The 15,722-nt window shown below is 47.5% G+C and overlaps 1 protein-coding gene across 1 annotated transcript in view; it reads right to left on the bottom strand.

Moving 5' to 3' along the window:
- RTF2 (replication termination factor 2) overlaps nucleotides 1-15,269 on the bottom strand; it is a 41,488-nt gene extending 26,219 nt beyond the window's left edge. The window contains exons 1-5 of the mRNA XM_019458092.2: nucleotides 15,133-15,269; nucleotides 11,253-11,347; nucleotides 10,479-10,572; nucleotides 8,103-8,242; nucleotides 4,830-4,908 (exon numbers count right to left, since the gene is read on the bottom strand). Coding sequence (XP_019313637.2) covers nucleotides 4,830-4,908; nucleotides 8,103-8,242; nucleotides 10,479-10,572; nucleotides 11,253-11,347; nucleotides 15,133-15,201 — 477 coding nt within the window. The 5' untranslated portion in view covers nucleotides 15,202-15,269. The remainder of the gene's footprint in view (nucleotides 1-4,829; nucleotides 4,909-8,102; nucleotides 8,243-10,478; nucleotides 10,573-11,252; nucleotides 11,348-15,132) is intronic.
- Between the last annotated feature and the right edge of the window lie 453 nt (nucleotides 15,270-15,722).

Here is a 15,722-nt window from a genome sequence, read left to right on the forward strand (position 1 = left end):
GTCTGTGGGTTCCAGCCCCGCATCGGGCTCTGTGCTGACAGCTCAGAGCCTGGAGCCTGCTTCTGATGCTGTGTCTTTCTCTCTCTCTGCCCCTCCCCTGCCCACGCTCTTGCTCTGTCTCTGTCCCTCTCTGTGTGTGTGTCAAAATAAATAAAGATTAAAAAAAGTTAGAGGAAAAAAAGAAAATTCTCTCCCTGAGGTATTCCTGAATGACAGCCAGTGTCCTGCCTTGACTGCCGGAGGTTCGGACAGCGGTGGGGGCCGCCCTTATGACACAGGAAGAGCCAGCACTCTTGGTTCTCACCTGCCCTCTGCTCCCCTCGTCAGCCCTGCTGCCCTCAGTTCCCCTTTCCTCCTGCTTCCTTCCTTTCCCTTGAAGTGCTCAAGGTACTGACGTTTACAAGTTCACTAGCATCCAGGGGCACCTGGGTGGCTCAGTCGGTTAAGCAACTGGCTCTCGATTTCGGCTGAACTCATGATCTCCTGGTTTGTGAGTCTGAGCCCGTGCTGGGCTCTGTGCTGACAGCAGGGAGCCTGCTAGGGATTCTGTCTCTCCCTCTCCCTCCCTGCCCCTCCCCAACTTGTGTTTTCTCTCTCAAAATAAGTGAACTTAAAATTAGAAGTTCACTTGCATCCAGTCCAACTCTCCAAGCACCAAAACAAGGTCTCAGGTTCCCTTGCAACGTTTTAGTTCCGTGACATAAAACCAGCTTCTCGGTAACACTCTGTGCAGGCAGCCCTGTTGTGCTACAAATGTGTCAACGTGGTCACCGACGTGGACCTGTGAGGTGGGCCTATGCAAAGGACAGCTTCACGCCGTCCCAGGGATGGTTCCCATTCCGGGCAGAAGAAGACAAAGGCTGGCTGCTGTGGACCACTTAGTCCCCCAAACCCGGTCGCCCACTGGAATCATTCCGGAAACTCCTGAATAAGAGCAGAAACCCATGGGGCGCTACTCCAACCGCGAAGATTCTGACTCAGTGGGCCTGACGTGGGCCACGGGAGCTTACACCACCGTGGCGACTCTACCACGCGGCCTGGTCTGGGAACCACGGACTTAGGGCGTTTGGCTCCTGTAATAAATTTCAGCTTCGTTTCCCACCTTCTCATATTTCTATGCTTTTCAGCAGACTTCCTGAGTCTTCTCGCGAACGCTCGAACACACAAAAAACAGCTTCCACACTCTGGGGGAAAACACACATACACCTGGACAGAAAGTCTACGTGGTTCCCCTCCTGCCCGAAGGGGGCCCAGGCGGGTGGAGTGCTGGGTCCCGTGGTGTTTCGCCTATGGCCGTCACCCGCACCTGACGCCACAGCTGGACTCCTGTTCCGCTGTCGCTCTCCATGCATCCCGCACAGGTCTACACGTCCGTGCTCCCACGGGCGTCAGTGGCTCTGCGCTGTAGGCCCACCTGCACCTGCCCCTTGGCCGGGCCGGGAACTTCCCGCCACCCCGTGGGACTCACTCCCCTGGCCGCTCCCCTTGATCCCACACCCTGCCCCACCCAGGCAGGACGACACCTCGCACCTCTGTCTCCACAGGCTGCCTGGGCAGCCTCCTCCCTCTGATGCGGCAGCTGCCCCTCCCCCTCCTCCCTCCGAAGCGGCAGCTGCCCCTCTCCTCCCCCTCCTCCCTCCGATGCGGCAGCTGCTCCTCTCCTCTCCCTCCTCCCTCCGATGCGGCAGCTGCCCCTCCCCCTCCTCCCTCCGATGCGGCAGCTGCCCTTCTCCCTCCTCCCTCCGATGCGGCAGCTGCTCCTCTCCCTCCTCCCTCCGATGCGGCAGCTGCCCTTCTCCCTCCTCCCTCCGATGCGGCAGCTGCCCCTCCCCCTCCTCCCTCCGATGCGGCAGCTGCCCTTCTCCCTCCTCCCTCCGATGCGGCAGCTGCTCCTCTCCCTCCTCCCTCCGATGCGGCAGCTGCCCCTCCCCCTCCTCCCTCCGATGCGGCAGCTGCTCCTCTCCCTCCTCCGTCTGACGCGGCAGCGTCCAGCTCTTCCGCCACCCACACCCACACGCTATGCCACCTACATCCTGTCGCGTAGCTTCAGGCCTCCCCGCCGATGCGCCGTCAGTGTCTCGATGTACTTCTGCGAACGTGCCCGTTTCTAATTTTACTCAGATTTACTTTAAACGTGAACGGGGCATTCTTGCCATAAGTATAAAAACGGCACCCCTGCCGCACACGTAAAGCAGACAAAACCACGCAGGACACAAAACAAGTCCCGCTTGACCCGCCAGCCGGAGCTCCGCGTGCAGCATCCTCCCCCCGCAGGAGCCCTGCACGGGTCAGAGCGCCAATGAAAACCTACTCGGAGCCTTGCCCCTCGAGGCACGCGTGAAGTCTGAAGGAGCCCGAAACGGGAGTCCCCGGGGCGCTCTCCGGTATCTCGCAGACACGTGTGGGGTCCCGTCTGCGCGCTGCCCCCCACCGACGCTTGCACCACGGGTGGTCACGTCCCGACCTCTGCGAAAGTCTGTCCGATGAGAACCATGCTCTGCCTTCGAGGCTTAGAACGCACGTCTCCTCCTTCATAAAGCCACTGCTCACCGGCACAGTCAAAAGGAAGTTCTCTGGCCCCTGAGCTCCAACGACATCTTACCATCCACTTGGAAGCTGGCCTCAAAAAAAAAAAAAAAGTAGGGGCGCCTGGGCGGCTAAGTTAAGCACCCAACTTCGGCTCAGGTCATGATTTCATGATTCATGGGTTTGAGCCCCATGCCAGGCTCTCTGCTGTCAGCGCAGAGCCCACTTCGGATCCTCTGTCCCTGCCTCTCTCTGCCCCTCCCTCACGTGCATGCACACTCTCTCTCTCTCTAAAATACACACTTAAAAAAGAAGAGGATCCTTCGTCTGACTTATGATTCCTGCAGGACTGCACTCCCTTGAGCACAGACTGGGCCATCTCTTTCCTAGGAGCGCCTGTCACCTCACCTTCCACACAAGATGTCATAAGCACAGGTGAATAAATGACGTGAATCAATTTCTGAGCGCATTCTGTGAATTTCTTCTCTTTTGTAAAAGCTTAGCGAGGCAGATTCCAAATTCTGGGATGGCTTTATTCATAGTCACCCTAAACTGGAAACAACTCCATGCCCCTCGGTGACTTCTTCACCAGCAACCAACTACCTTTTGCCCGCACGCGGTCACCCAGGGTGTCCTCCACATCTGGCTTCTTTCACAGAGGGATCGTTTTGAAACTGCAGGACACCTGGTCCAGTTTAAGCTGCTCTCTGGCTTCCTACCGCACCTCGAACGAGATCCACAAGCCCCAATGTGGGCGGCTGGGCGCGGTATGAAGTAACCCCTACCTGTAAGTTTCTCCTACTTCTCCTCTCCTGCACCACCCCCCCCACCCCCGCTCGCCCCCCAGCCTTCTGTTCTCACACTAGCCACATCCTGTCACTTCCCAGCTTTGGCTCCAACTCTGCTTGGCTGGCTCCTTTGTGCCCTTCAGGTCAGCTCAAGCCCCCAGGGGCGCCTCTGTCACCACTGCGCCAGCCTCTCTCCCTCTGGGACGTCACCCCCTGTTTCTTTCCTGGCATCTGTCACAGTCGCTACTGCCTTGAGCCTCCTTCCCTGTTGTCTGAGTGCCTCTCCAACTGGGATGTGGGGTCCGTGAAGGCAGGGACTGTGACGATCTCACCCACTAGGCTCTCCCACCATATAGTGCTCAGGACACAGGCTGGCCCCTGACAGGTGTTCAGTGAAAGCTGTTCAACGAAAGGATAATTCACAACAGGGAGAACCAGAACGAGGGGCTTGAAATCCAAGCTGAGTTAACATGGGTGAAAGTACAATCGGGAGCTGTTGGCATCCACGGTGTTAAACTAAACGGTAAGTTTTCCGCAGGCGAACAGCACGCCAGAGACACAAATGTCTGGGGGCTGCCGCAGCAACACTGGGAAAGTGGGGCCGTCGGTATTCGTGTCATGTGACCCGAACGGGCGAGCTCCTACATCATGTATTTGCTCTCTCGTGTGAGCACTTACTGAGGACACAGCACGTGCCCTGCAGGGAATAAGCTCTGGAGGGTGATGAGACAGACAAGCCTCGCCCCCGCTCCCAAGCGCTCACAGGAGGAGCACAGGGGAATTTTAGGGCAGCGGAAATACTGTGTGTGATGCTACAATGGTGGGTACACATCGTCCCACGTTTCTCCACACCCACGGGATGTGCAAGTGAAACTTCGCGTAAACTGGAGATTCTGGGAGATGGTGTGTGAAGGCAGGGTCGTCAGTTGTAACAAATGTACCCCCTGGTGGGGATGTTGAGGGGGGGGGGGCAGAAGGAATAGGGGAAATTCTTTACTTTCCTCTTAATTTGCTGAGAACCCAAAACTACTCTAAAAAAAATAAATAAATAAAGTCTTATTGGGGGGGGGGGGGGGAGGGAAAAAACAAAGTAACCGCCCCAGTCCTGTGGGAAAACCACCATGGAAATACCAATTACATTCTGATGAGGAGAGCGAGCTAACAAGGTGCCCGGGGAACAGGGAAGGAGGCTCAGCAGCAAAGGTTCACAGGGGGCATGACCTCCCCAGGCTGGTAGGTCACAGAAGACGGAACAAAGGCACAGCAGGGAGGTCAGGGAGCAGCCCAAGCTTGGCCTGAGCCGGACAGGCCTGCAGGGACCGGTCACCAAAGGCTGTCTGGGTCTGTTTCCAACAAAGACGAGCCATGGAAGGGCTTTGAGCAGAGAAACAACGAATCAGATCTATTTCAGAAAGAACTGAAGCATGTTGAAATGACACATGGAAGGAGGAACCCTAAACCGTGTGACTTCCTCAGCTACCAAGAAGGAACAACTGACATGTGTCAACAACTCACCGTGTGACAAACTTCTGCTTTTATCTCTTTCAAGGCTCGTTCAGAAAACACACAACCACAGCACCGCAGGAAGCAAAACCTGGAGAAAGAATCCAAAATGGAAGCTGACTTAAGTAATAATTTTTAAATTACAGCCGGATTATCAGCTAACATTTGTTCAGTTTAGACAAAGGCCAGGGACTAAAACAGAAAAATGGTCACATTTGATTCCATTACCGGAAAAAAACTAGTACGTCCTATATACCTATTTATACGTAGAAAAAGAAACAGAAATAGAGAAAAATACAGGCCACGGTCCCATTCCTGCTGCCTTGCAAAAATCCTTTAGAATCAAGTCTCTCCTACAAATAAGATAAATACATTAAAAATAAAACCACAAACATAAAAAGTCAAAAGACAGAATAGGAACTCAAAGAGAATATTTTATATATATATGAGATTGAGTAGGAGTATTCAAAATGCTCTTAAAAAGCAAAAATAAACAGTGTGCTAGAAAAATGGGCAAAAGACATTCACATGTGATTCACAAAAGAACTATAATTGGCCAAAACATAAAAAATGTTTAACCGCAACTGTTACAGAAATTCACTGCAAAACGTCATATAATGTTTTACGTATCCGACAGTGACAAAAGAGACTGAAGGTGTCCAGCAGGAAACTGAGGAAACAGGCATGTCTGTTGGGGGGCGGGGGGTGGTGCAGCACGGTGCATCTTAGAAGGACAATTTGGCAGAGTCCCGCACAAGAATCACCTTTCGGAATGTCTCCTATAAAACCTGCCCACGAGGGTACAGATGCGTAAATATGTATTTATGAAGCTGTGTAGGACAGCGCTGCTTGGAACAAGGAAAAAGAAAGCACCTAAATGTTTGTGAGCAGAGGAATGGGTACGTAAGTTTGGAACACTCACACAGCTATAAAAAGAGTAAGGTAAATCTGTATGCAAGGCTATAAAAACATACTCAAATTAGAGAAGTAGGACAAAAAAGAGGTTATGATATGTATACTGTGTTGAACACGTTTACATTTCTACTGGCAGAGGCGTAGGGAAGTGTGGTGTATGTGCATTGGTGCTGGGCGGGTCTGCAGGGGGCATTAAACTCCAAACAGTCAAGAATGCTGCCGCTGGAGGCGAGGACTGGGGGAAAGGGGCAAAAATCATCAGGTGTACATTTTACTTTACCTGTTCCTCTAAAAATGCCACAATAGAAGGTCTCTCCAATTCCCTAGGGATTAGAGTGGATGCAGCTTGCCTCAACAAAAACCCAATTAACAACAACCATACTAAATTCACTTACTGTTGTTTACAACACTTACTGTTGTTTACAAAAAAAAAATTCTATTTTATGGATGCTTACTAACTACTAGTAATTTGTTTATTTTTCTTTAAACAAAGGCTCAATGTTTTCATTACACCAGTCACTTATTTCTGTTTTTCTCTATATTTGAATCTTTATTATATAACATTTAATAAATGTACAAAGTAACCCCCAAATCAATTTTCTAGTGTGGAGGCCCTATTAATAGCAGGAGGGCAAAGCCAAAACACACAAATTCACTGGGAAGAGAAAAGAGAGATTAGCCAGGGGATGAAAGGGAAAAACTAGGGAAACCACAGTTGAAGCAAAAGCTATAGGTAACCCCTGCTCAAGACCCCAGAGTTGAGTCTGTTTCTGCTAAGTTCCTCTTTCAGGGTGAACCATGGTTTTCTTTAAAAAAAAAAAAAAAGTGGAAAGCCAGACACAAAAGGTCAAACACTGAATGATTCTATGTATAGGCAGTATCCAGAAGAGGCAAATCCATGCAGACAGACAGCAGACTGGCGGTGGCCAGGGGCTGGGGAATGGGAGGGACTGCTCCACGGTCAGGGGGTTTTCCTTGGGGGTGAGGGAAACCGAGGAAGGAACTAGGCAGAGGTGCTGACCTTTATGTTATGACTTTCACTTCGAGATAATGTGTATGTACCCATGTGCAGAAACACACACAAAAGTAGGACAAGCTTAGGTAGGTGAGTCGGCTTCCCCAGAATATTGCCTGCTTGACCCTAACAGTGAACTTTAGCTTTTTAACTAATTGATTAATTCTTCTTTCAGCTCTATTTAGGTATAATTGACAAACACAAATTATATACATTCAGGGTGCACAACTTGATGTGATACGTACACACACTGTGAAATGATCACCATCAAGCCAATTATCATATCCACCACCTCAGTTACCACTAAATGGTCAACTCTGAGGGGCTTAAAGGATTTAAATTCACACTGTCTGAAGAGTAGCATCTTTAAAAGCTCCCTGGGCCGAAAATTTTCCTTCTCTCCAAATCCATAAAGCCACAGGTTATTCCAATTCGGAGCACGGTGCTTCCTCCCTCAGGCACAGTTTGCCCCGCATGGCGCACACACGTCTGTTAAGCAGAAGTGTGCAAAGGTGCCAGAATGCTCCAGGTTCAATGTGGTTGTTTACAGACCAACGGAAGTTTTTACTTAGGTGAGCTACGTCTCCCCTCTGCCCCCAGCCTAACCCCATTTCCTGAATGAAAATGGTCAAAAATTACTACCTTCCACATGTAATGTGTTAGGCAGAAGATTCCAGATGACAACTGGGACTACCAGCTTTTAAAGATATTTCTAAATGGTGGGAAAAGAGGTTAAACCTTTGGCTCACACTGAGGCATCCTATAAAAAGGCACCTACTGAGCCATTCAACACTCATATTTTTTAAGGCAAAAGTACACAGGTCACTTACGTTCGCTACACAAATGTCAACCTTAAGATTTCTGGTGCTCTGCTCAGAGGATTTGTTCGCTCCAAATTTAAAGCAAGTTACCATCACCAGCTGGGTCTTTAGCTGACTGACTGACCACACATCCGGTAAAACGATTTTCCGCTGCCTGTTTTTCGGCAGTTATGAGGAAATGGAAGTTGTCTGGTGGGCAACATTTGTCCTTTGCTTTCTCTGCCAGAGGAAAAGACCAAATAACGCACCTCCCGTGTCGCATGAGGAATTTTAAAAATCCCTCCCTACTCTCGGCTCTCCTCCTCTCAGGAACAGAAGGCACAGGCACCGAAGCTGGGTGCGCTTGGCCACCACGTCACAAACGGCCGCCAGGGAATTAACACGGCCTTGTGCCAGCTCTGTTGCCTCCGAGGCACCCCCAAACCAAAGGACGCTTTAAGCAGTCTGTGCGATCATAAAGCTACAGCGCAAACCCTAACAGTGCCCGTCCGTCTGACCGGACTCTCCGGCAGCTGCCCCACATCCATCACTGACCTGTGCCGGCCATTCATCTCCAAGCCCACAACGGGGCAGATGAAACGTGCCCGCTGGAGGTCATCGTGTTTGTCACCCTTTGTGTTTCCTTTATCCCCTTCCCAGGCGGGATTATCAGAAAGCCTTAGTTCTGTCACGTTCTGTGAAAAAACATCAATATTGTAAGAATTCATCTGATAAGTGGATCCTCCTCAGCCTCAACGACCGCCGAAGTCAGCAGAGAAATTGTTATTACAGTCCTTTCCCGTCCAAACCTCTTCTTCCTACTTTCCTTTGGCCGTCACTTATAATATGAAGAAAAACTGAAACCACAAATTGTGATAGGAAACGAGTTTTCCAATTCACTGACTGGCAAGTGAACTAGTTAATTTCTACTTTACAATTATTTTGACATTTAGGGAAAAGTAACTTTGGACGTGAAAAACTACGCCACTAAGAGAAAGCTCTGTATCCGTTTCATCCAGAAAGGAACACTTTCCTTCCCTGCAGATGAATCCTCACCGAGGTGTTCCATATTACTGGCCGCCCATGTTTATTTAATAACTGAACAGACAGTAAAATCTGTGAGACCACGGTCTAATATCCAAAGCAGAATATTAGCCAGAGAATACTACTAGATCCCAAGATCTGGCCATTCGGGTTTTCAAAAATTCACCTTCACAAGGAGTGATCTAATGGCTCCACTTGAGCATCTGACATTTAACCCACCATTTTGATTTCAGCACTCCGGACAGCAGCCGAGAGCCTTGAAAGGAAAGCCACTGTGCCTTGGGTCGGCTTCCTGGTTGATGCGGCCATGTGTCTCCTCAAGTTCTCGAAGTATGTGTGGACCAGTCTATGACAGTAATGATAATCTGGCATATTTGCATCATTTTATCTGAATCCTTCTGCTTTTACAGTTCTGATTTCTTGGAATTTTTTTCTTTTTTGCATTAAAATTAAAAGTTCAACCATGTACCTTGAATATTATTTTAAATATAGAACTGTATATATATATTTTTTTTAATCTTTTTTTCAACGTTTTTTATTTATTTTTGGGACAGAGAGAGACAGAGCATGAACGAGGGAGGGGCAGAGAGAGAGGGAGACACAGAATCGGAAACAGGCTCCAGGCTCCGAGCCATCAGCCCAGAGCCTGACGCGGGGCTCGAACTCACCGACCGCGAGATCGTGACCTGGCTGAAGTCGGACGCTTAACCGACTGCGCCACCCAGGCGCCCCAGAACTGTATAAATTAATTTCAATGATCATCATATTTAAATAAGATCACTACGCTACCATGGGTCTTTTAAGGAATGAATTCTCTTCCCAAGATAAAAGGTGACAGAAATCAACATGGTTATTTCTAAAGCATGACTTTAGCTACATCTCAGAATTACTAATTTGCCTGAAATTAACTGTTCTTGTATCCTGTAATCATTGCAAGAATTCAAACAAAAAACCTAATATCATAATAAAAATTTTAAAAAGAAAAAGAAAAGAAAAACCCGAAGCCATACATGGGGAGTCAGGCATTCTGGTTCTGGGTTAAATGTGTCATTCATTGTGTGGCCTCAAAAAGTCATGGATAGTGAGAATTCCCACCTGTGGGATGAAGTGTTTGACAAGCTTGATGGTCCCCAAGTTCTCTGCCACTTTTCTGATTTTTCTCCCATCGACCAGATTTGAAAGATTTTGTCCTCTCAACCAACTTCCTTTACTTAAAAACTTGTTTTTCCATTTAAAAAAAATGTTTTTTTAATGTTTGTTTATTTTTGAGACAGAGAGAGACAGAGCGTGAGTGGGGGAGGGGCAGAGAGAGAGGGAGACACATAATCTGAAATAGGCTCCAGGCTCTGAGCTGTCAGCACAGAGCCCGATGCGGGGCTCGAACCCATGAACCATGAGATCATGACCTGAGCTGAAGTCGGATGCTTAACTGGCTGAGCCACCCAGGTACCCCCTTGTTTTCCCATTTTTATGAAAGAACTTTAACTGCCAATCAGAATGTCTAAGTAGCAAGAAATACTACACTGATTTCATAGTGATCTACCTAGAAGTCTCTAGTTCTATAAGAATTATAGAATTGAATAAAAAATTCAAGTAGCCAAGCTTTAAATACAAAAATGATGTCTCCAAACATTTATTCATCACATTAACAATTTTCAAAGTTCTTTTGCACATATTACATCATAACAGATTTATAATGCAGGAAGGCCAGGTGTGGGAATTTCTGGCTTGAGCTTTAAGTGACCTACCCCAAATCACACTCTTATTAGATGGCTGGGTGGGACTGGAATTCCAAATCTCAGCCTTCAGTCTATAATGTGCACGAATTCTACAAAATAAATCTTAACCACTGACACCCCTGGAGCACTTCAGAATCACCTGTCTTACCTTGATGCTTTTAATGTGAGATGTTGCCTTCCCAAGAGCCTTTTCGGAAGATTTGTCCAAAAGGAATTCAATGACGGCATCTTTGTTATAAAGTCTGCAACAATAAGGGTCAGTCCAAACACTGTGGCAACAATCAACCGCCACACAAAGGAGGAAGAACTAAACTGAGCTCAATCCAAAGTCATCTACACTGGATAACAGAAATGGCTTGCATCGCTAAAAAAGTAAATTAAATCCTGGTTCAACTATCTCCACAGTATACAAAGAAAGAAAGTAGTTTAAACCAAGGGTTGCAACCTGGCAATCTGAGGACTGATTGGGATCTGAACAGTATGGAAATTTAATATAAAAGTACACATTTTCAACTTTCCCTGGGAAAAAAAAAAAACCAGAGGTTCTGACACCACTGGGCCCACTTTCTGGAACAGCAACAGCTGACGGGAAATGAGAAGCAGCTGCCCTTTCAGACAGGACACGGACTCTCCAGTTTTCTCCAGTCCCCACCATTCCCTACAGCCCCACATGGCTCCTTCATGCGTTTATGTTTATAACGGAGCTCCTACTGGCCCCTGAATTTTCAGATCATGAATTAAATAAATCAAACTGAATAGGAAAATGCAGAAACATGGTCAGAGACAAGGAATGATAACCTAGGCTTCACACATTTGTTTGAGATGATTCGCATTTCATGAATCAAGAACCGTACTTACACACTGAAATTCTTTTAAAAATTACTGAATAAAAACTCATCTCAATTAAGTAAAGGAACCATACCTGCCAAGTTCACAGGCAACTATGGGTCGCCTTAGTATTTCCTGACTTAAAGTACAATAGTTCCACTGGGCCACTAGTTCAGCATCTTTGTCAACCTAAGGGAAAAAAAAAAATCCCTTCAATTAACTTTCACCTCCGAAAGACATATGGTCCACAGTTCTACATATAAAGGCTAATTCAGTTTTACCACATGTGATGATTTTTGTCTTTGAAATCAAAGATAGCAACACACGAAGCTGGGACTTAAAAAGTCAAAGTAATCAACACCATGTCAAATAAGTTCCCTCTAAATGTGATACCTAAAACAAAACATTCACATCAAATAATTAAATTGCCTATGCAAGCTGCATATAAATATTAGCATTTGCATCCTTTTGAGTTATTGATTTTTTGTAGTAATCTCTACACTCAATGTGGGGCTCGAACTCACAACCCCAAGATCAAGAGTCACACACTCTTTCAACTGAGCCAGCCAGGCAGCCCTGGCTAGTATTAGCCCAAATACTAATTTGTATCTTAACAGTAAGTTAGAGAAGCCATATAGAAAACAATAAGCAGTACTGCTTAATTTCTATCAATGGGAAAGGCTCCAAAGCTTTAGCAGAATATAAGGACTCAGGACTCAGAAAATAGGTTTGTTGTTTTTTCAAGTTCAGCACAAAGACTACAGAATTCTTTTAATGTAGTTAAAAAAATTTTTTTAATGTTTATTTTTGAGAGAGAGAGAGAAAGAGCGAGAGAGGGGTAGGGGTAGAGAGAGAGGGAGAGACAGAATCCGAAGCAGGCTCCAGGCTCCGAGCTGGCAGCACAGAGCCCGATGCAGGGCTCGAACTCATAGACTGCAAGATCATGACCTGAGGTGAAGTTGGACACTTAACCAACTGAGCCACCCAGGTGCCCAAAGGCTACAGAATTCTTAATAAAAATCACCAATTTAACACTGTTCATTAGGGAGCATATCAAATCCTTACCCACATTATGAAAACCCAAACATAAGACCTTCCATTGCCCTCAAATGCTATTTCACCTACATAATATTCCACGTCCCACTCTTTTCCCCTCCTAAAATGCCAAACCTGAATAATATAATAGGATGGCATAAGTGGGACAAAATAGGAAAAGACAAAAATGAGGAAAAATTCCCTTCAATTTAATTTCTACAGTAACAACTGCTTAAGTGTTTACTGTGTGCCAAGCGCTATGTTAAGCAGTTTCTGTGACTTAATCTTTTAGCCCTCATAAAAACCCTGTAGCTTAGTATTTTTACTTTGTTATTGACGAATTGGGAGTACCAAGAGGTTAGGTTACATGTCCAAGGTCACACAACAAGCAGATGAAGGAGCTAAGAACCCAAGCAGGCCGGCTCCAGAGACCATGCTTCTAATCGCTACTTTCTATTGCCTATTATTTCAAACAGAACAAAATAAAAATAAAACCCGCATTATGGCAACCGTTATTCTATCTATACCCCAGGTCCAAGAGCCACACTTTGACAGCTTAAACAGCTTTTATCAAAATTCACACTGTAGCTGAGCCCTGAGAAAACCTGCCACCAGTGAGGTCAATTTACTACATTGTCTGCAGATGCAAAAAAGCCATTCAAGTCCAGGATCTACTTTCTGGATCCCTTACCTTCTTTACCCATAGTCCTTAGCTGATTCAAAAAATATCGGGAGAGGTGGGGGCAGGGAGAAAAGCCATAAACTAATCTTTACCCAGGGATCTAAAAATTGGTAACCCCCCAAAACTTCTGAAAACATTTTTTTCCCAAGGTCTGTCTTCTTTTCAGGGCAAGGTCTTAAATTCCAGACCAAACACACCATATGAGTAGTCAAAAATATTAAATTACTATATATCTGGGGCACCTGGGTGGCTCGGTCGGTTCATAGGTTCAGGCCCCACATCGAGCTCTGTGCTGACAGCTCAGAGCCTGGAGCCTGCTTCGGATTCTGTGTCTCCCTCTCTCTCTGCCCTCCCCGCCCCCCAAAATAAATAAACGTTAAAAAAAATTTTTTTTAAATTACTATATATCTATCCGAAATGTAAGCAATGCAAAGGCTGGACTCTGTTCCCTGCTGTGTCCCCAGGGCCTAGAATGGTGCCCATGGCAAGCATTTAATAAAGTATTTGTTGAACAAATAAGAATAACACAAATCTATCCTGCCTGAGCGCTCCGGCTGTCTCCGATCACCCTTTGTTCTTTTCTGTCCCCTTCTGACACCCTGCCGAGCTTTTCATTAAGGTGTTCCTCTTCAGCCCTGGCCATGAGTTAACGAAACCAGCTGCATGCTTTTCTGGCAAAGCTCTTATGAGTGTCGACTCTCCAGCATTAGCCTATGTACATGTAGGTGTGATCAGAGGGCGCCTCCAATCTCTTGAGTGCTCATTCATTCTTGCATCCAACACTTATCTACCAGGTGTTGACTGTGTGGCAGAGGTAAGACACACAAGGTCTCTGTTCACATAAGAGAAAGACAGACAATAAACAAATAAAAACTGTGATTAAATACCATAGAGAAAAACAAAGCAGCAGAAGAGGATAGAGAGGGAATGTATTTTGCAACAGTGGACTGAAATGACATTTGAGGAAAGAACTGAACGAAGTAACAGAGGTGAATGATATCTCGGTGAACGATGTATCAGGTTGTGGACATTCTACTCCAGGCTGAAGAACAAAGGTCTGTGTCGCTGAAACAAAACGAAAGACCTGGAGGGGGGGTGGGTAGAAGATGAGGGGTGAGAGAGACAAGGCATCTGATCACACAAGACCTGATGGGATTTTCTTCTGAATATGACAAAAAGCTGCTGGGCGGTTTTAAACACAGGGGTGATATATGAGATTTACCTTTCAAAAAGCTTTCTCCAGCTGCTGAATGGAGAATACATGGAGCACCCACGTGTGCCGGGCGCTAAACTGGGTGCTTTACGTGCCTTCTGTTATTAAAAAGGAATTACTAACACTTCGGGGCGCCTTCTGTTATTAAAAAGCAATTACTAATGCTTCGGGGCGCCTGGCTTAGTCGGTAGAGCATGTGACTCTCGATCTTGATGTCATGGGTTGGTGCTCCATGCCGGGCGTAAATTATTAAAAAATAAATAAATAAAGCATAAAAAAAAAAGTAATTACTAATGCTACCTTTGAATTCCTGCATAAATGGTTGGAAATCCCGGCTTCATTAGCTATCAGTTGTGTGATCTTGGTCATGTTACTCAGTTTTCGTGTTAGCAGCATGGAAATTATATACAATGTTCTCAGTTACCTATGGGAATTAACAACTACCCGCTCATTCATTGGGTACTCACCATATTTACTGTGCCAGGAACTGTGCTAGTTGTAGAGGGGGAAAAGGCAAAGCCTCTGCCACAGGGAGCTTACCTTTCTCTGTGACGGACCTTAATCAACCACGAAGGCAGTGCACAGAGTGGTAAGATAGCTTTTTAGGAGAAGGGCCTGCTCTCGTGTGGATAAGGGAACCTTTGGGAAGAATTCCCGGAGAAAAGGAAGTTGGTGTGTACAAAACTCAATCAACAGCAGCCACCCGTATCCTTGTTACTAACTAACGGCAGACGGGCTTTAAATCCTGGCCCTGGCACTTAACTAGAGGGGTAACTTTGTCCTCCCGGCTCTCAATTTCTAGGTCCGAAGAGCGAGGATAATGACAGTAAGAACTGTACGAGCTACCCCATATAAAGCGTACCCCCAGGTGAACGGCAAAAGCAAGCACTCAATAAAGGTCTGATATTAATACTGTCGGTAATTCTGAGTTCTCCAAATGAGCACGGCAGCGTCAGGAGCCCCGCTGGCTCACACCACCCCCACCTCCCCCTCGCTCCCTGGGGACCCCACACCCCCGGCCCCCACCGGGCCCACGTCGCTGACCTTCTCAACCTTCTTCGGCCCCTTCACCAGTTCGTGTCTCTTGGGGATGGTTCCTCCGTCGCAACCCATCGCAGACCGGGAGTCAGAATCCCCAGCAGCGACCACTTCCGGGAGTTCCCGGCGACCGCCGCGGTCACTTCCGGCGCGCCTGGATGACGCGCCACGCCCGACGCGACGCAGTGGGGCGGATCCGTTGCCAAGCCCCGGTTGCCATGGCGAGCGTCGCTAGGCGGTGGGCGAGGCCCCGCGGCCCGGCCTGCCGGAGCGCGCGCCAAGCCTTGCGCGCCGAGGGGCTGGCGGGGCGTCCCTCCCTCCTCCCGGTGGGCGCTGGATTTCTGCCGCCCTGTGGCGGTCGCTCGCCGCGGTTCGGGAGCGGGGGTGACTCAGGAGCACCCCCGGTTCTCGGGCCCCGACCCACCCCAGCACGTCTGACTGTGGGTCTGGCACATCCCCGGAATGGGAGCGCCTGGAGGGAAAGGGGCGCATTTTATTAATGCAATTAATGATGCATGTGAATGACATCTGTTGTGTCAGAGAACCATCACGTGTGCAAAGGAGAACTTGTAACTGAGCGCCACCGTGACTTTAAC

The sequence above is a fragment of the Panthera pardus genome, unplaced genomic scaffold (assembly GCF_024362965.1).
Source record: "Panthera pardus isolate Hobbes unplaced genomic scaffold, ASM2436296v1 HiC_scaffold_25, whole genome shotgun sequence".
In the NCBI taxonomy this organism is placed as follows: Eukaryota; Metazoa; Chordata; class Mammalia; order Carnivora; family Felidae; genus Panthera; species Panthera pardus.